Genomic DNA, 21,929 nt, shown 5'->3' with positions numbered 1-21,929 from the left:
TATGCTGATAAATGGAAGAGATTCTGTGCTTGGAACCAAGCACAAGGAACGGACACAGCAAAACCAAATATTCCTCAGATTTTACAATACTTGACTGAGATGCTTGACAAGGGCCTATCTTTTTCTTCAATAAAAATCCATGCCTCTGCCATCTCGGCTGATTATAACACGGAGCCTTCCCTCTTTTCTCATCCTCTGCTAAAACAGTATCTTAGAGGGGCCAATATTTTAAGGCCTCCCAGAAGATCACCAACTCCTGCATGGGACCTCAATTTTGTGCTGGAAAAACTCACCCTGCCTCCTTTTTGAACCAGCAGCTACTGCGGATATAAATGTTTATCTTGGAAAACAGCTTTCCTCTTGGCAATCACTTCAGCAAGAAGGGTTTCAGAACTACAGGCTCTCATGGCTGTGGAGCCTTTTATTACATTTTACCCGGACAGGGTGTCCCTCTGGACCAATCCTTCCTTTATGCCTAAGGTGGTATCCAGTGTGGCTCTTAACCAAACAATTCACCTACCAACATTTTACCCACATCTGCAGAACAAGGGGGAGCGGATTCTGCATTCATTGGATGTACATAGACAACTAAGATTCTACTTAAACAGGACCACATCTCTAAAAGTCTGAGCAACTACTGGTGGCATTTGCTTCAGGATCAGAGGGGAAGGCTATATTAAAGCAGACTATTTCTAAGTGGGTAAGCCACTGCATTCGTTTCTGCTATTTGCACCATGGTAAACCTGTGCCCAAGGGAATCGGGTCACATTCCACCAGGGCTGCCTCTACCTCAGCAGCCTTTCAAAGAGGAGTTCCAACCAAAGACATTCTAGAAGCTGCTACTTGGAGCTCTGTTCATACCTTCACAAAGCATTATCATTTGCCTCTCTTCTCCAAATCCAGGGCAGGCTTTGCCACTGCAGTTCTGCAGGGCCTTATAGCTGCTCCTAATGCTATTTAGTTCCATCCTCCCATCCATAGCTTTGGGATTCTACCCAAATGTAATGACTGCAACAGTGAAACACGAAGAACATAGTACAGATGTCCTTCATGGATGCATCTGCAGTCATAACAACTGGGTTGTCCTGTCATCAGGCAGCCCTTCAGTCGGCCGGATTCCAAAGTCCGGGTCCGGCTTCGGCTGATGTCGCACTTCACCCGACGTCATCTCTGTTGGTCTTCGGGTATAAAAGCATCAGCCGACACCATTTTCTCCAGTCTTTCTTGCCGCGTGGCGCCCGAAGCAGAAGCTGTTCGCAAGTGCCGGTCGGTCGGATCCAGAGATTACTTCTACCGAATACTACCAAGACTTCTAAAGCTAAGTACCCGTTGGGGACTCTTTCTTGCCTCAGCCGATGTCAGAAAAAGTTAATAATTGTTTAACCTGTGGGAAACAAATACCTCATAAAGATTTCCACTCTTACTGCCTGCCTTGCTTAGGCCCAGCCCACGACGTAGCAGCCTGTTCGTCCTGTGCTTCTTTCAACCGACGAACGCTTAGATGTCGGTCGGAGTTTGCAGAACAGTTTTGGTTCTGATTTTGCGACATTATGCCGCCGGATCCTCCGACTACGCATTCTGCCAAAACGCAAAGAAAAGACCGACACTCGCGGTCCGCGGTTTCGCCGAAACCATGGTTAAGCAAACGCGAGTGTCTCGGTTTCGCGAAACCGAGAAAACTGATCAAAATACAGCTGAATCTATCTCTACAACTGAGGTCCCTGCTAACACTCTTGAATCGGCCTCAGAAATTTTACCCACTACGGTGCTTACCACTGACTTATCAGACACCATTCCCTTGGATGTCTCTACCCCAGCACGTGGTGCTGCTAGGCCTCCAGCAGCCATGTCCATTAAGGCCTTCGCCAGGGCTAAAGCAGCCAAGACTACTAAAACAGTGCCTGTTAAACCCCTCAACCAGGCCCTCTTCCAGTTCCCAAATGCTTACTTTGGCAGAAGATTTAATTTCATTAATTAGAGGATCTCAATCTCACCCAGACAGGGCCTCTCAGCCCCCAGAGAAGAGACCTAGGGCAGAGCCCCATGAGCCAGTGTCCTCTGATGATTCTGCTGATGAATCAGACATAACTGACCAGCCAGAGGCTCCTTTCTCCAATTTTGAAGATTCTGATGCTGAAGAATCCATTCCAGCTGCTTCCCCACCAGAAGAATTCTCCTTTGGGGAAACCTTGCATGCCATGCGAGAACAGTTCCAATGGCAGCAACAGGATTTTTCAGACTCCAGGAAAGACTTAGGACCTTTTGCACCTTCCACAGCACAGGCCCTTAGCTATACCTCCTGTTCTCTCTGTGGTGGATGATGCTTTCAATGATGTCTGCTCCGCTCCAGATTCTTTACTCCCAGCCCCTGCCAAACCAGACAGATTTTACAGGGTGCCAGATACTCATCACCACCTTTACAAGGCCCCTCTTGCAGACCCCAAAACTATTTCCCAGGGTCCCAAGGCAGTAGCCGTGACCATAGCTAAAACCCTGTTCCTTCTGAAAGGGAAGCAAGGTCATTAGACAGATGGGGTAAAAGGTTTACACTTCAGCCACTGTCTCAGCTAGAGCTTTAAACTGTCAGTTTCACATGATACAATACCAAGAGTTTATGCTTGATCAGTTAACTAAAAGCTAACCACTGATGAATCTCTTGATAAGAAATATGTATTAGAAATGGTAAATAACATACAGCAAGTTAGTAACCATTCTTTAAAATGTGGCTATGATGCACTGGAGGCTTCATTTAGATCAGCCATGACTGGCACTGTAATTAGAAGGCATGCATGGCTAAAGGAGCAAGCTTTACCGGATCATGTTAAATCTAAATTGCTAGATGCTCCTATGGATAAAACAAGTTTGTTTGGTACACCTGCCCAGCAGGTTATGAAGAAAATGGAAGAAAAGGCAAAATCAGTCCAGACAGTTAAAGATTTCTTGCAGGTTCAACCCCAAGGTTTAGCAGGAACTGGCCTGCCAAAAATTGGTCCTTTCCTGACTCCACAAGACCTCAAAGGGGCAGGAATAGACGTTCCAGAGGCAGAAATCAATCCAGAGGAGGTGCCTACAGAGGACGACAGTGGCAAGGTAACAACAGAGGCACAGACTCCACACCTGCCACTACATCAACACAGCCACAGTGACTTAATCCTAAAACCGCCTACCAGGGAACAAATAGCAGCTCCTCTAGGCGGAAAGCTAACCTTATTTTCAAAAAACTGGCACCACATAACAAAGGACAAGTGGATTTCACGAACCATAGATCAAGGTTACCGGTTCCACTTCCACACTTTACCAGACAAAAGAGGAATGCCAAATCTACCTCCAAATCAAAAGACAGAGGCTCTACAACAGATAATGGAGTTAGCAAACATGAGAGCTGTGGAGAAAGTGCCAACAGCAGATCAAAGAAAAGGGGTTCTACTCCAGACTATTCCTAGTTCCAAGAAAGGAAAAAAGTTGGAGACCAATTCTAGACCTGTCCACCCTGAATACTTACATCATTGTCCCAAAATTCAAAATGCTGACCCTACAGCAACTTCTTCCCATGCTGGGCAAGGAGTGTTGGCTGGTAACTCTAGATCTCAAGGAGGCATACCTGCACGTCCCCATTCGACCAATCTGCAGAAGATACCTCAGATTTCTTGCAGGATCAGAGCACTATCAATTCTCAGCATTGCCCTTTGGCTTATCTACTGCCCAGAGTATTCACAAAATGCCTGGCATCAGTAATCGCCCATTGCAGACTACAGGGAATTCAAATTTATCCATACCTGGACGACTGCCTGATACAAGGAGACAACAAAAGCAAGCTGACAACAGATTTACAAAGGGTCATTTACTTGCTTCAAGCACTGGGATACACAGTCAATTTACAAAAGTCAAGACTGATACCATCCCAGACAAGGACTTTCCTGGGAGCGGAATTGGACACAGTAAGACAAATGGCATTCCTAACTACAGAAAAACAAAAGAACTCCCTCTTTACTTCTTGGCACTAACAAAACTGAACAAGTTAACAGCAAGAAAGGTACTGCAGGCCTTGGGTTTCATGGCATCATGCATAATCTTGGTTCCATTTGCCAGACTACATATGAGAAAACTACAGTGGTACCTAAAGAATTTATGGTCCCAACACAGACACAGCCTAGAAACGGAAATCCCACTAATACCATGCTTAAAACAGGAGTTCCTATGGTGGGCTCAGGCATGCCAGTCAAACCCAGGCCTGCCCTTTCGCAAGGGTCAAGCAAGCCAGACCATCACAGCAGATGCTTCAGACCTAGGATGGGGCGATATGCTGGACAAATGCATAAGGATTGTGGACACAGGACCAACTTCACCTGCACATCAACCTAAAAGAAATGCTGGCAGTAAAACTGGCAATCCAAAAGTTCAGACCATTTCTCAAGGAGGACCACTTGATGATAAGGACAGACAACACCACAGTCATGTGGTACATCAACAAACAGGGAGGCACTCATTCTTACCCCCTATGCAGAATGACTTTGGAGCTGTGGACCCTGGCACTCAGCTACAACATCCAGTTACAGGCAATATTTGTGCCAGGAAAAGAAAACTCTAGCAGATATGTTAAGCAGGACCACATCGGATGCCCACGAATGGCAGCTGCACCCGGATATCTTCAAGACCATCTCAAGAAATGGGGAATGCCTCAGATAGATCTATTCGCATCACCTCTCAATCACCAGCTCAAAAATTCTGCACAAGGACATTCCACCCACTAGCATGGAAAGTGGACTCGCTCTCCTTCAGCTGGAAAGGCCTAACAGCATATGCATTCCCACCTCTTCCCTTGATACACAAAGTACTACTAAAAATCAAGGAGGAACGTCCAAGGATAATCCTGATAGCTCCAAACTGGCCAAGACAGCATTGGTACCCACTACTGAGGAGCGTGTCTCGAACAATATGTGGCCAATTCCCCTGATGCCTTTGATGCTAACTCAGAACAACTTCAGCACCATGCATCCAAACCTAAAACGCTGCAACTGACTGCATGGAACATCACATAGCAGCTGCTAATACAGAACTTTCACAAAGAGTTAAAGACATTATTCTTGAAGCACGCAGGCCTTCAACTAGAAGGAATTATGCTGGGAAATGGAAAAGGTTTGTCATTTGGAGTTCTGAAAGAGGAAAAGATGTATCAAACATAGATATGCCTAACATTCTGGAGTATCTGGCGAACTACTTCATTCAGGCCTGTCCTACTCCTCCATCAAGATTCATGCATCAGCTATTTCAGCAGAATACAGCTTTGATCCACCTGTTTTTCACACCCTTTGCTCAGGCAGTTCCTCAGAGGAATCAAGAATGTAAAACCTCCAAGGAAACCACCATTGCCAGCTTGGGACTTGAACTTTGTGCTAGAAAAATTGACACTATCACCTTTTGAACCAGCAGCAACAGCAGACCTACAACACCTGTCATGGAAAACTGCTTTCCTACTGGCAATTACTTCAGCAAGGAGGGTTTCAGAACTACAGGCCTTAATGGCAGTGCAACCCTTTCTAATCTTCCACCAAGATAGAGTGTCCATGAGGACTAATCCTACATTTATGCCTAAGGTGGTATCCAGAGTGTCTTTAAACCAGGCAATCCACCTGCCTACCTTCTTTCCCAACCCACAAAACAGAGGGAAAGAATACTGCATACCTTGGATGTACATAGACAGCTACGCTACTACTTGGACAGAACAAAAATAGCAGAAAGACTGACCAACTTTTCGTAGCCTATGCAACAGGAAGGGAAGGAAAAGCTATTTCCAAACAGACAATCTCCAAATGGATAGGAAATTGCATACGATTCTGTTACTCCTTCCATGGAAAGCCAATTCCACAGAACATAAGACCTCATTCTACAAGGGCAACAGCCACTACCACAGCCTTCTTACGAGGAGTGGCTACCAAAGACATTATTGAGGCGGCTACTTGGACCTCCGTGCATACATTTGCCAAGCATTATAATTTACCTCTATATTCCAGATCCCGAGCAGGGTTTGCCACTGCTGTTCTGCAAGGGATCCTAAACACACCATAATTTACTTTTATCCTCCTCCCTAGTTGGCTATGGTATTCTACCCAGTTGTTATGACTGCAGATGCATCCATGAAGGACATAGTACAGTTTTGTACCTACCATAAATGTAGATGTCCGAATTGGATAGCATCTGCAGTCAGGATTACCCTCCCTCCTTCCCTCTGTGGTACTCCTAGGGTGTTTACCCTTCTAATAGCTAGCTAGTGGGGGGATTTCTTTCATGGTGTATTTGTTTGTATTTATGTACATACATGCTTATTTTTGTGTTTACCTCTATCTTTTGGAAACATTGGCATCTATCCAAAATTTTTAGCCTTCTATAGGGCTTCTGGCATCTGGGGCAAGAAACACTGAAGAAAATGGTGTCGGCTGATGCTTTTATACCCGAAGACCAACAGAGATGACGTCGGGTGAAGTGCGACATCAGCCGAAGCCGGACCCGGACTTTGGAATCCGGCCGACTGAAGGGCTGCCTGACGACAAGACAACCCAGTTGTTATGACTGCAGATGCTATCCAATTCGGACATCTACATTTATGGTAGGTACAAAACTGTACTTTGTGTACACTTACCATAAATGTAGATGTTCGAGTGTATTCACTGTTGCAGTCTGGGTTACCCACCCGCTATCCCCCTTTTCTATAACTTCTCTTTCCTTCGCTGTATTCTAAATATAAATATATATATATAATTTTTTTTTTTTTTTTTTTTGCTCCCCATTTGTGGGGGGGGGGGGGCACCTGACATCTGGGGCAAGAAAAACTGAATAAAATGGCGTTGGCTGCATGTTTTATACCCCTGACGACCTGACATCATGGAAGAGGAGACAGCAACCGACGCAGGACCCAAGACTTTGTTATTCAGGCTGACTGAGGGCAACCTGCCAGCAGATTATCCAAATGTAATGACTGCAACAGTGAATACACTTGAACATCTACATTTATGGTAAGTGTACACAACTGTACTTTCTCTGCACTGCCCTTTGGCTTATCTACTGCACCCAGGGTATTCACAAAGTGCCTAGCTCCAGTTATTGCATTTTGCAGGCAAAGAAATATTCAAGTATACCCATACCTGGACGATTGTCTAATTCAGGCAGAAAGCCAGGACATACTTTTGAATCATCTGGCCTTTGTACAAAGGGTTCTAACTTGTCTGGGGTACACCATAAACGAAAAGAAGTCACACCTGGTACCCTGTCAACAAATTATATTCCTGGGAGCAAACTTGAATACAACTTCCCAGATGGCTTACCTCACAGCAGAGAAACAAATTAATTTGACAACCTTCTTCAAACAAGTGGCCACAAAAACCCTGCTGTCTGCAAGACAAATACTGCAAGCCTTGGCGTTCATGGCCTCCTGCATTCTTCTAATTCCATATGCAAGACTGCATATGAAGAAACTACAGTGGTATCCAAAAAGCCTGTGGTGTCAACATTCTCAGGATCTAGAAGCAGGGATTCCTATCATACCTTGCCTACGCCTAGAATTCCTTTGGTGGAAGAGGCCTGCCACCAAAACAAGAGACTACCTTTCACACCACCCCCTGCTGCCCAAACCCTAACAACAAACTCATCAGACTATGCATGGGGGCTCACCTGGCAGGGAAGTGCATTCAGGGCAAATGAAACCCAAGTCAAATACACCTGCATATCAATCAAAAAGAAATGTTAGCTGTACAGAATGCTCTGACAGCCTTCAAGGACCACATTCTTCCTGGACAACTTATGGTAAAGACAGACAACACCACTGTTATGTGGTACATAAACAAGCAGGGGGGTACACATTCTTTCCCCCTCTGCAGACTAGCTATGGCATTGTGGAACACAGCCTTGAGCTACCAAGTGCACCTACAAGCTCAATTCCTGCCAGGATAATTAAATACACTGGCAGACGGACTAAGCAGAAACCTCATGGACCCACACGAGTGGAAACTGGAACCAAGGATTTTCAACATGTTGACAAGCAAATGGGGGGAGCCCAGATATAGACCTGTTTGCCTCTCCCCAGAACTACCAATTGGACAAATTTTGCGCAAGGACTCCCCACAAGCAAGCCTGGAAAGTGGATGCTCTGTCCTTCAGCTGGAAAAACCTATCCGCCTATGCCTTCCCCCCTCTGCCTCTGCTCTCCAAAGTACTACTAAAAATCAAACAGGACAAACCAAGGATGATTTTGATTGCTACAAACTGGCCACGCCAACACTGGTACCCCCTCCTGCACAGTGTGTCACGGTTATCCCTATGGCACCTTTCTCGGACTCCTTCCCTGTTGTCTCAGCAGGAGAACCATATTCTGCACCCTCAGCTTCTAACACTGAACCTTGCAGCCTGGCTAATTACATAATCTCTCCTCCACCATCCCTCAGTAAACCTGTGATGGATATCATTTTAGAGTCAAGGAGGCCTAGTACTAGAAAATCTTAAGCTGAAAAATGGAAAAGATTCCGTGCCTGGAACCACTCTCAAGGGATGAGCACAGCAGTGCCCAATTTACCTCTGATTTTACAATACTTAACTGAGATGCTTCCCAAGGGCCTGTCGTCGTTTTTCCTCCATTAAGATCCCCGCCTCATTTCAGCTCATTGTAACACAGAACCTCCCCTCTTCTCTCATCCCCAGCTCAAGCAGTTCCTTAGAGGGGCCAAAAAGTTGAGACCAGACAGGAGAGCTCCAACCCCAGCCTGGGACCTTAACTTTGTTTTGGTGAAACTCACTCTACCTCCTTTCGAGCCAACTGCTACTGCAGACTTCAAATTTCTTTCTTGGAAAACAGCTTTCCTTTTAGCAATCATTTCAGCTATAAGGGTATCGGAATTACAGGCCCTTATGGCAGTGGGAGCCTTTCATCATCTTTCATGTGGACAGGTTGTCCCTCAGAACCAATCCATCCTTCATGCCCAAAGTGGTATCCAGTGTGGCTTTTAATCAGTCTATTCATTTGCCAACCTTCTTTCCCAATCCACAGAACAAAGGGGAACGGATACTGCATTCCTCAGATGTGCACAGACCACTTAGATTCTACTTGGACAGAACTAAACCTCAAAGGAAATCTGAACAACTGCTGGCGGCATTTGCTGCAGGGGCAAAGGGGAAGGCTGTTTCAAAGCAAATCATTTCTAAATGGATAGGCCATTGCATTAATTTCTGCTATAAGCACCATGGAAAACCTATCCCCCAAGGGATCAGACCTCACTGCACCAGGGCTGCATCTACCTCTACAGCCTTTCTCAGAGGCGTCCCTACCAGGGACATCCTAGAAGCTGCTACTTGGAGTTTTGTACATACTTTCACCAAGCATTATTATTTGCCAATTTTCTCTAAATCCAGAGCTTGCTTTACCACTGCAGTCTTGCAGGGCCTTATAGCTGGTCCTAATGCTATCTAAATTCCTCCTCCCAACCATAGCTTTGGGAATCTACCCAAATGTAATGACTGCAACAGTGAAACACGAAGACCATAGTACAGATGTTCTTCGTGTTTCACTGTTGCAGTCAGTACATTTGGGTAATCTGCTGGCATGTTGCCCTCAGTCGGCCTGATTAACAAAGTCTTGGGTCCTGCGTTGGTTGCTGCCCCTTCTTCCATGATGTTAGGTCGTCAGGGGTATAAAACCTGCAGCCGACACCAGTACACAGTCTTTCTTGCCTCGCGGTGCCCGAAGTAGAAGCAGTTCGCAAGTGCCGGTCGGCCGATTCCTGAAATTTTCATTTTCAAGTTTCAGAAACGAAATCTTCAACTAAAAAGCTAAGTATCCCGTTGGGGAAACTTTTTCTTGCTCCTTACCAATGTCAGTAAAAGTTAATAATTGTATTACTTGTGGGAAGCAAATACCTCATAAGGATTTTCATTTGTACTGTATTCCTTGCCTGGGCCCTGACCACAACATACCTTGCTGTCAGTTTTGTGCTGAATTTAATCAACGCACTATTAAACATCTGTGTATATTTTTGCTTCTAAATATTTTGGCTCACGCTTTAATTATCCAGAAATGTCATTGGTTAGCAATCCGACTACTGGAATACCTTAAAAAAACACAAAGAAGAAGACCGTCGAAGTCCAAAACTGACGACGACGCTTCTCCTAAGCCAGTCACCAGTTCGCCGGTACTCAGTGAGACGCTTTCGCAGCCCCTTATACCCGCTACTTCTGATTCGCAGGCCTCTACTGAGACCCATTCGGAGTCCGGTATGCCGCAAGTTCTTCAATTATGGAACCCGCGGATGTGTCTACCTTAGATGGGTCCGGAGCCACTGTGCAGGCACTGGCTTCTGAGGGTGTTTTCAGGCCTACATATTTGTATATTAGACGCCATCTTCAAAACTAAGGCCAAAATCTAAATTTCTGTCTAAAAAAACGAAGCCTGGACCACATGTGCAGGCCCCTATTCCTAAAGAACAAATGATCAAAATGGCTGAAGATTTAATTACTCTGATCAGTGGTAGCCACCCCTCCCCTTCTAAGAGGCCTAGGCAAGACATTGATTATGAATCTTCTGAACAGGATTCTATTTCTTCTGATTCTTCTAATGAACAGGATTTATCTATACCTACTTATGAGGACTCGTGCAGAAGGTTCCATTCCTTCTGCTTCTCCCCCCGAGGATTTTTCTTTTGGGGAAACTTTACATACCTTAAGGGAACATTTCCACTGGGAAAGTCAGGATTTCTCTGAATCTAAAAAAGAGACTTAAGGATTTTCTTCTTCCTCAGCATAGGCCTTTGGCTTTACCTCCTGTCCTAGACATTGTTGATGTTTTTTCAGAATCTAGTATGGCTCCTGATTCTCTGCCTCCGGCTCCTTGTAAGCCAGACAGATACTACAGGGTTCCTGACTCCCACAAATTCCTTTTCAAAAATCCTATTGCAGATCCTGAAACCATTTCTCAGGGTCCCAAGGGCATTAAGGCCTCTACTGCTAAAAATCCTACCCCTTCTGTTAGAGATTCCAGTGCGCTGGATAGATGGGGTAAGAAGGTTTACACTTCTGCAACCTTGGCAATCAGGGCTTTAAACTGTCAATTTCATATGCTTGAATATCAACAGCATATCATGGGACTGCTTAAACAGAAAATGATGTTAATTTCTGACTATGTGGAAAATAAAGATTTACAGGATTTATTGCATTCAGCTGAACAAGTTGGAAAACATACTTTGCAATGTGGTTTTGATTCTTTGGAGGCCTCTTGCAGGACTGCTGTAACTGGGTCTGTGCTAAGAAGGCATGCTTGGCTCAAAGAGCAAACTCTGCCTGATCATGTTAAAGCAAAATTGTTGGATGCTCCTTTACAACAGGACCATCTCTTTGGTAATAAGGCTGAAGAAGTTTTAAAAAAGATGGAAGATGAAGCTAAATCTATGCAAACTGTGAAAGATTTCTTACAAGTGCAACCTCCAAGATTTAGTAGGCACTGACCTACTAAGAACTGGTCCTTTCCAGTTCCTTTGAGAGGTACTCAAGTCAAACCCAGACATTCCAAAGGCTCCAGGTTTGTCACAAGGAACTTTTAGAACAAAACAATGGGGTGCCTCCTCATCCAAATCTGGAAACAACAAGACACCTCCCTATGGTAAGCAGTCTCAATGACTTCCCTTTACACTTAACAAGCACTTAACTTTTAGCCACCGCTTTGGGGGGAAAACTGGCACTTCATGCAAGAAACTGGCAACTTATAACCCAGGACAAATGCGTCTTAAATATAGTATCCCAGGGATACAGATTTCATTTCCACACGTTGCAAATCCCAAACGGATGGCCAGACCTGCACTCAAATCAGTGGGCAGAGGCTCAGAAACAAGTACTTTCCCTCATGAACATGGGGGCTATTCAACCAGTACCAGAAGAGGAAAAGGGACAAGGTTTCTATTCCAGACTTTTCCTGGTACCCAGAAAAGACAAATCATGGCGTCCAATTCTGGACTTATCAATTTTAAACACATTTCTGGACATTCCAAAATTCAAGATGCTGACTCAACAGTTACTTCCTATGCTAGGCAAAGATGCCTGGTTGGTAACTCTAGGATTACCAGCATATCCCAATCAGGGAATCTTGCAGAAGATACCTCCGCTTCAAAGCAGGCTACTCGCATTACCAGTTCTCTGCACTGCCCTTTGGCTTATCTACTGTGCCCAGGGTATTCACAAGGTGTCTGGCTCCAGTAATTGCATTTTGCAGGCAAAGAAATATTCAAATATATCCATACCTGGACGATTGTTTAATTCAGGCAGAAAGCAAGGACATTCTTCTAAAACATCTGGCGTTTGTAAAAATGATTCTAACTTGTCTAGGGTACACCATAAACAAAAAGAAATCACAACTGGTACCCTCTCAAAAAATTACATTCCTGGGTACAAGCTTGAATACAACTGCCCAGATGGCTTACCTTACTCCTGAAAAGCAAATTCATTTGGTAACTTACTTCAAACAGGTGGCCACAAAACCCTGCTTATCTGCAAGACAAATTCTGCAAGCCTTGGGGTTCATGGCCTCCTGCATTCTTCTAATTCCATATGCAAGACTGCATATGAGGAAACTTCAGTGGTACTTAAAAAGTTTATGGAGTCAACATTGTCACAGCCTGGAAACAATGATTCCTATTATACCTTGCCTACAACTAGAGTTCATATGGTGGGCATAGGTCTGCCACCAAAACCGGGGACTGCCATTCACTCCACCCCCTTCCGCCCAAACCCTGACTACAGACGCATCAGACTATGCTTGGGGGGTTCATCTGGCAGGGAACTGCAGTCATGGCAAATGGAGCCCAAATCAAATGCATCTTCATATCAATCAAAAAGAGATGCTAGCTGTACAGAATGCACTAACAGCCTCCAAAAGACTACCTTCATCCAGGACAATTAATGATAAAGACAGACAACACCACAGTTACAAGCAGGGGGGTACACACTCCTACCCCCTTTGCAGACTAGCCGTGGCATTGTGGAACACGGCCTTGACCTATCAAGTACAACTACAAGCTCAATTCCTGCCAGGAAAGCTGAATACTCTGGCAGACGAACTAAGCAGAAATCTCATGGACTCACACGAATGGAAACTGGAACCACGGATTTTCAACATGTTGACACACAAATGGGGATGTCCAGACATAGATCTTTTTGCGTCACTCCAGAACTATCAGTTGGACAAATTCTGCACAAGAACTCATCACAAAAAAGTCTGGAAATGTCTGCCTCTGCTCTCCAAAGTTCTACTAAAAGTCAAACAGGACAAACCAAAAATGATTTTGATTGCTCCAGACTGGCCTCGGCAACACTGGTACCCACTTCTGCACAATGTGTCACACCTCCCACCGTGGCACCTGCCTCAGACACCTTACTTACTGTCTCAGCAGAACAACCAAATTCTGCACACTCGGCTCCAAACTTTGAATCTTGCAGTGTGGCTAATCACCTAAATTCACCCTTGGCATCCCTCAGCAAACCTGTGATGGATGTCATTTTGGAGGCAAGAAGGCCTAGTACTAGAAAATCGTATGCTGACAAATGGAAAAGATTGTGTCTGGAATCGATCACAAGAAATAAGCACAGCAGTACCCAATATTCCTCAGATTTTACAATACTTAACTGAGATGCTTCACAAGGGCCTGTCCTTTTCTTCCGTAAAAATCCATGCCTCAGCCATTTCAGCTCATTACAACACAGAACCTCCCCTCTTCTCTCGTCCTCTGCTAAAGCAGCAACTCAGAGGGGCCAAAACCTTAAGACCACCCAGGAGAGCTCCAACCCCTGCCTGGGACCTCAATTTTGTATTGGAAAAACTCACTCTCCCTCCTTTCGAGCTAGCTGCTACTGCAGACTTAACATTTCTCTCCTGGAAAACAGCTTTCCTATTAGCAGTCACTTCAGCTAGAAGGATTTCTGAATTACAGGCTCTTATGGCAGTGGAGCCTTTCATTATTTTTCATGAGGACAGGGTGTCTCTCAGGACCAATCCATCCTTCATGCCTAAGGTGGTATCCAGTGTGGCTCTTAATCAGACCATTCATTTGCCAACTTTCTTTCCCAATCTGCAGAACAAGGGGGAGCGGATTCTGCATTCATTGGATGTACACAGATAACTTAGAATTTACTTAAACGGGACAAAATCTCTAAGAAAATCTGAACAACTACTGGTGGCATTTGCTGCAGGGGCCGAGGGAAAGGACATTTCAAAGCAGACTATTTCCAAATGGATAAGCCATTGTATTCATTTCTGCTATATGCACCATAGTAAAACTATCCCACAGGGGATCGGATCTCATTCCACCAGGGCTGCATCTATGTCTACAGCCTTTCTCAGAGGTGTTCCTACCAGAGACATTCTAGAAGCTGCTACCTGGAGCTCAGTTCATACGTTCACCAAACATTACTATTTACCTCTCTTCTCTAAATCCAGAGCTGGCTTTGATACTGCTGTCCTGCAGGGCCTTATAGCCGGTCCTAATGCTGTATAAATCCATCCTCCCAACCATAGCTTTGGGAATCTACCCAAATGTAATGACTGCAACAGTGAAACACGAAGAACATAGTACAATTGTGTACATTTACCATAAATGTAGATGTTAGAGTGTATTCACTGTTGCAGTCCTGGTTACCCTCCCTCCAGCCCCCTAACTTCTTTTGGCTATACCTCTACTTTCTCTTACTATGCTTAAAAGCCTTTTTGGTGTATTTGCTTTTTTGTTGGAGGTATATCATTGTGCTTTTATATTTAATTGCTCCCCATTTGGGGGGCACCTGACATCTGGGGCAAGAAAAACTGATGTAATGGCGTCGGCTGCATGTTTTATACCCCTGACAATCTGATGTCAATGCACATACCAAGGAAAGCCTGTGTGATTGCAGAGAAACTAATCGGGTCCATTTTGGTGCATCATGAGTCGTATCTCAATGTCAACGTGGCCGAGAGTATTTTCCTGTCAATAGGATCAGCCATGCTAAGACCTTTTCACTTCTCTGCTCAGCAACAAGGGCAGCAGGTTATTTTGCCCTGGTCCCTCCACAGGGGGAGTCACCAAGAGATGCACTAGCCCACAACGGGTTTGTTATGATGTCGAACAATAAAAAGAGTGAATGCACTTGTATCAAACACTAAAATTCAAAAGCAGTGAATGCCAAACACACGGAACAGTGATCCCCCCCCCCCCAGGGAAATAAATCGATGGGCCGTTGTTGGGACATAACTATTTCCTCCACTGTGGTGCGATCTCGAAGTTGGTGTATTTAAGTAGGGGGGTGGGCACAGCCCGCACTTTGTGTTTGGATTTTTTTTTTTTTTTTTTTTTTTTGCACAGCAGCTTCTGCGGGGAAAAAATCGCTGTTCCTTGGGTTCGACATTTACTGCTTTCGGTTTTTAGTGTTTGATAAAAGAGCATTCACTCATTTTATCGTTCGATTTCATGATATAGACCCACCCCCAACTGGCCCTCCAGTCTCCTCTATGCTTATCCCCCATTACCTCTAATCCCCAAATTTCTACAGAAAGCATACTCATTAAAAGAGCAGGTTTATCTTCATTGCACCTTTTTAAACTCATCAAATTTGGTTTCCCTCCCTGTGAAATTATCTTCTGTATCCACCCTGGATACTGGACCTCAGTCCAGACCTCCTGTCTCGCCCAACAAGGATGACTAATCCAAACAGGCCTCAAGCTGGCCACATGCTTTTTCCAGTTCTGCTGATTGCTAGACAGACCAGGGGTTCAGGTGCCTAGGCAGCGAGACATTTCCCTGTGGTACATTTGGCTGGGGACACATGGCTGAAGTGACATTCAGCAGCCGAGAAGTATGGCTGTTTGCAAATTCCCTGTGGACAAACGGAAGCACACACTGCCATGCTCACAGCTTTATTAACCAAATGCATGGAGGCAAAAGAACTAATGAGTGTTGTGCTCTGTGTACAGTACATGCTTATGTGACTCCAACATGTCGAAGGTTTGCTATAGCATGGAGGAAATCCTGCAGGCTACTGTAGTCACGCATGCTCCAGTATGCATTTTAGGTAATGTTCCCTAGATACTGTGAATGGGGTAGTGGTCCACACACACACCGATTATAAAGGCACTGCCCATTGTGCACTGCATTTTTACTGCCACTGACTTGCCCTCTGGCCAGCCTGCTGCTGATTCCTGTCATATTGCCTGCTGTCTCATGTTCCCTTGGGGATCATGGACATTGTTTTCCCCCTGTGCAGTTGGTTATTGAAGTTGTGAGCATGGCAACACATTCTTCTCTTTGCCCACGGGGAATTTGCAAACAGCCATATTTCCCTGCAGCTGACTGTCACTTCAGCCATGTGTCCCAGAGTCAAATGTACGACAGGGAAATGTCTTGCTGCCTAGGTTTGAGCAATGGATCACGTGGGAGCTGAACAAATATCATATACAGATGTTCTTGACCAAAAATCAGAGGATATAGTCAGACTTTGTAGGGGCATACGCAAGGACAACCTTCTTTTACTACAGATTAAAGATATGCAAATCAGTTAACCCACAGCCCAGGCTTTCCTCCTTGGTCTGTCATATTTTATCATCTTCTCAAAAGGCTTCTACTGTGAAAATTTACAGAAGTAAATGGAAGAGATCTGCTTTCTGGGCCCTTAAGTGAGATTTGGACCCTTTTTCTGCCCCATGCCAGCTGTACTTGAGTTTTTTGCTTCAATTTTCATTGAAGAGGCTATTTTTTCTATGATTATGGTGCAGTTGGCTGCCATTTTAAACTTCCTTCTTGGTGAAAGTAATTCTTCCTTAGCTTTTCTAGAGTATGCAAAGCATTTCTGAAATGCACAGTCTTTCTTAGGCCTCCAGTAAATAATCCTTCTTGGGATTTAACTGCCCTGCTTCAAGGTTTGACCCAAGGCCTCTTTGAACCTTTAGTCAAGTCAGAACTTACATTCTTTACTGGAAAACTATTACATCATCTAGATGAGTATCCAAACTCTAGGTGGTCTCCTGCAAGTCTAATTACCTGGTTTCACACAGACGGGGCTGTTTTACAGACCAACCCTTCCTTTCTGCTTAAGGTAGCGTCTAAGTCTAATGTTAACCAGGTCAATAACTGCCCATTTTCTTTCCAAATTTCTCAAATAAGGGAGAATACATGCTCCGTCTTTTGGATCTGCTTAGACAACTTATCTCCATCAGACCAAAGATTTCAGGAAGACTGACCAATTGTTTGTATTATTCTCACCTAACAGATTGGGCATGGCAGTTTCTAAAGTTACTCTGGACAAATGGTTAACTGATTTGCATATCTTTAGTCTGTAGTAAAAGAAGGTTGTCCTTGCGTATGCCCCTACAAAGTCGGACTATATCCTCTGATTTTTGGTCAAGAACATCTGTATATGATATTTGTTCAGCTCCCACGTGATCCATTGCTCAAACCTTTATTGCTCATTACAAATGGAATTTGTTTTATAGGAGTAGAATCGCCTTTGGCTCCACATTACTCTGGAAGTATCCTACCATGAGGACTACCCAAGGTTCATATAGCTGCGGACTCTGTTCCATCAATTGTGGAATGAATGAAAATGACCACATCAGATAAAAAGTGATGTGCTCAACATAACAATACATCCATGTTGTCCATTTTCTTTCATCTTTGACTTCCTGCCCTCCTAACCCTCTTCCCTTCCCTTTAGTCCTGGAGAGACCTAAGGGATACTACTTGGGAACCTCTGTTCCTTGTTTGATTTCCAGTTGTATCCTTTTCTTTTTAATTCCCTTAGGGTATTATCCATGGTGTACTGGGGGCAGCAAAGTCGATCTGAGTTATGTTAGGTTGGCGGGTCAAAGGGAGAAGCTCGAGAGTTGGATCCAAGCATCTGGAAGAAGCAGCCAAGTCAGATCCGCAACCCATCAGTTGAGGAAGAATGAAATGGACAATACAGATGTATCGTTATGATGAATACATAAGCTATTCTATGACCATAACTGGTGGTGAAAAAAAATAGTTATTTACATGATCCATACTGTAATTGAAAGTTGTGATTCATAATTCTGTTTTCATGTGTTTTACAGTATTTCCCTGAGGGTCCCTTTGGTAGTCACTAATCTTGGTTTGTCAGAACTGCAAGATTACAAAACTGTCTCAGGCTCGTGCACCTCTTCTGCCTTCAGCCGTGCAGTTAAAAAACACAGGTAAGATGCAGCAGAAGTTTGAAGTAAGCTGCTAAGTGTTTAATGCTTGTTTGCATGTACAGTCATTTTGCTTTAAAGTTTTGGTTCCGCTTACTTGTGTGTTTTTGCATGTTAATTGGAAATCTAATACAATAAACTTTTAATTTGCTCACATCATTTACACAACACTTTAGGCCATCATAGCAGATCTCCGAGCTTGGGACTTACTTGCACGGAAGTGTAGTGCATCAGTGTTGAACATGATTTTCCATTTTAGTCATTAAGATGATAGACCCACAGTGCAGGCCCTCTGTCTTACATTAAGATGTGCAGATTTTAATTTAAATAATTAGTAATTGCTGTATGTATATCCTACATCACTACTTGTGTAAAGTTTAGGTGAATGTTTGTATCATTTTATTTTCTTTTTTACCGCGGTAGTGGTGCTGCGGTAGCGTTGTCGCCTCACAGCAAGATGTTGTCGCGTTCGATTCTCAGCTAGAGCGTCTTCTGTGTGGAGGCATGCATGAATGGGCGTGCCTTCATTGAAGGTTGTGCGTCAGGGCTGGTAACTCGGCAAGTAAAAATCTACTACCAAGCATTAGCGGACTGGAGTTCCACTGTGGCGACCCCTAACCGGGATAAGCCGAAAAGACACAACAACTTTCCTAACTTCTGTCTTTTCTTAATAATTTTTTTTTTCCTTTGAGAAGTATTGGTAGAGGAGGGATACTGTCATGGACAGTATATTCTCTGTCGCATCCTAATTCAGATGCCTGTGGAATAAGTGGCATGTAATCCGGTGTGCCTGGCACTAAATATTTCTTAAGAATGTTATGTTCATATAGTGATTGGGAAAGTTAATTTGTATTATCTGTGTATTGACTCCTTAAATGCTTGCTTATAGATTTTCTTAGGTGCTCTTTTGCTTAAACTGATAGGGTAACTGCATTTTTAAGATTATTTTTATAGTGTCTCAAAGATAGTTACAAAATATGTGGTCCTCCTACTGGACAAATATCTTCCATTCGGTCTATTCCAGGTAGTATTCCTAAAGCTCACTGTGGAAATTTAGTTGTGCTTGCCTTCACCCAATTTGTGCCTCTTCTAACAGCTGTCTGTGGATCCCATTAATAGGATATTTTTCATCATATCCAGTTACTCTTTGGTCAACCCAGTTTGTAGTTCTTCACGTCTGTCTCCTGAAGTTGCACAAAGTAACTGGGTAGCACAGTGTTATGTAGCGTGACTGTCTCCCATGTGGTCCAGTTGTGCTGCGATAAAGAGAAAGTATTTGATCTGATGTTGTAAACTTCAGATCTCGTTTACCACGTTCCTCGTCAGACGTGCCAAGCCTACTCTCTCAAGCTAAGTGTAGTTTTTTGTGTTAATTCCTGTCAGTACCTTACCTTTTAGTCAGTTTTTGCTAGTTTTCATCTTTCATCTATAGACTCCTTTACTTGTTCTGTTCCCTACCCTCTGCATTTGGTAGTTCCTTTTATTATACCATCGTTGGTACTGTCCCTCTTTCCTACCACTTGTGATATTACTAAGTGCCATTGTTGGTACTCTTCACTTTCTTTCTATCTAGATAAAAATATATATATTCTCTAACTTTGCTGTTATCGTGTTTTGACTATTTTATCTTGTCACTAGGGCTAGTGTGGTGATGTTCATCATGTTACCCTGCTGCAGTCATCACACTTGGGTTATCCTGTCATCAGGCGGTCCCGCAGTCGGCCGGATTTCCAAAGTCTTGGTCCGATGTCGGTTGTTGTCGCCTCATCCCTGACGTCAGTATGCCAGGGGTACATATACTGCAACCAACGCCATTTTCTTCTGTCTTTCTTGCCGCGCGGTGCCCGAAGCAGAAGCAGTTCGCAAGTGCCGGTCGGCCGACTCCTGAGATTATCGAATTCGAATTTCAGACCGAAGTCTTCTATAAAGCTAAGTACCCCATTAGGGAAACTTTTCTTGCCTCAGACCGATGTCAGAAAAAGTTAACAATTGTATTTCTTGTGGGAAGCAAATACCTCATAAGGATTTTCATTCTTATTGCATACCTTGCCTAGGCCCTGATCACGACGTCACTTGTCGTTTTTGTGCTAGGTTTAATAAGCGTACTATTAAAAGGCGTTTTGATTTCGCACGACAATTTTTTGGTAGAAAATTTAACTATAACATGCCGTCGGAGCTACCGACTACCGGCGTGCACAAAAAATGCAGGGACAAGGACCGACAGCCAAGTCCTAAACCCAATTCCGAGGCCTCGGTTGATCCGGTCTCCGGTTATCAGTGAGGCTCCGACGCAGCCCCTGACTACCGCAGTCCTGGAACCCGAGACCGCTACGGATATTTTGACGGAATGTACTAGGCCGATGCAGCCTTTTACTTCAGGCCCTTCCGATGATATACCTTCTAAGGACGTCGGTGCTTCGGAAACGCCATCGGTTTCTGAGGGCGTTTTTAGACCGACTCTCACAATCAAAACGTTTTCTAAGTCTAAGACTCCTTCTAAAGCTAAAAAGACTACACTTCAGTCTCCTGTTCAAGGCCCTATGCTTAAGAAACAAATGCTCAAAATGGCTGAAGATTTGATTTCTCTTATCAGGGGTTCACAGCCTCCTCCTGACAAAAGGCCTAGACAAGAGGAAGATTCTGCTTCTTCTGAGCAACTGTCTATTTCTTCGGATTCCTCTGAAGACCAAGACTATTCCTACTCTCCTTATGAAGATTCTGATGCTGAGGACTCTATTCCCTCAGCTTCCCCTCCTGAAGACTACTCTTTTGGGGAAACTTTACACACTATGAGGGAACATTTCCAATGGGAAGGTCAGGATTTCTCTGATTCCAAGAAAAGGCTCATAGAGTTTCTTTTACTCCCCCAACACAGACCTCGAGCCATCCCACCTGTTTTGGACATTGTGGATGATGTCTATTTAGAATCCAGTTTCAACCCAGACTCTCTACCTCTTGCTCCGGCTAAGCCTGACAGATACTACAGAGTACCTGATTCCCACAAATTTCTGTACAAAAGCCCAGTAGCTGACCCAGAGACTATCTCCCAGGGTCCCAAGGGGGCTAAGGCTTCCATGGCTAAAAACCCAGTACCTTCTGAGAGGGACTCTAGAGCACTAGACAGGTGGGGGAAAAAGGTTTACACCTCAGCCACATTAGCTGTGAGAGCACTAAATTGTCAATTTCATTTGCTCAGGTATCAGCAGTTTCTAATTTCTCAGTTAAAACAAAAGATAACCTCCCTTCCCCAACAATCTGAATTGAAAGAAGTACAGGATTTGTTGCACGCCACCGAGTAGGTGGGCAAACGTACCTTACAATGTGGGTTTGATTCTTTGGAGGCCTCCTGCAGAGCAGCTGTCACTGGATCAGTTATACATAGGCATGCCTGGTTAAAGGAACAAAGTCTACCTGATCATGTCAAAGCAAAACTACTGGATGCACCCTTACAGCAGGATGTTCTTTTTGGAGTTAAAGCAGAAGAAGTGCTAAAGAAAATGGAAGATAAGGCGAAATCAATGCAGACCGTCAAAGATTTCCTACAGGTACAACCCCCTCGCTTCAGCAGAAACTGGCCAACAAAAAATTGGTCCTTTCCAGCCACTGACAGACCTCAGAGGGGTAAATACAGGCGCCCAAGGGGCAGAGGACAACCACAAGCCCAGTATAAACCTTGCCAATGGGGCACTCCAACCCAGAAAGGAGGAGAAGACAGGTCTCAACCCACCAG

General features: G+C 44.3%; 1 protein-coding gene across 2 annotated transcripts in view; it reads left to right on the top strand.

Annotated features, from left to right (window-relative positions):
* Positions 1-21,929, top strand: part of ABRAXAS1 (abraxas 1, BRCA1 A complex subunit) — an 804,658-nt gene that overhangs the window by 390,610 nt on the left and 392,119 nt on the right. For both annotated transcript variants that reach the window (XM_044059464.1, XM_044059465.1), the window contains exon 6: positions 18,083-18,202. In XM_044059464.1, coding sequence (XP_043915399.1) covers positions 18,083-18,202 — 120 coding nt within the window. The remainder of the gene's footprint in view (positions 1-18,082; positions 18,203-21,929) is intronic.

Source organism: Protopterus annectens, chromosome 17.part0 (assembly GCF_019279795.1).
Source record: "Protopterus annectens isolate FY-2018-M chromosome 17.part0, PAN1.0, whole genome shotgun sequence".
Classification (NCBI taxonomy): Eukaryota; Metazoa; Chordata; order Ceratodontiformes; family Protopteridae; genus Protopterus; species Protopterus annectens.
The sequence above is the reverse complement of the archived record's forward strand: the minus strand, read 5'-3'. Positions and strand labels throughout refer to the sequence as shown.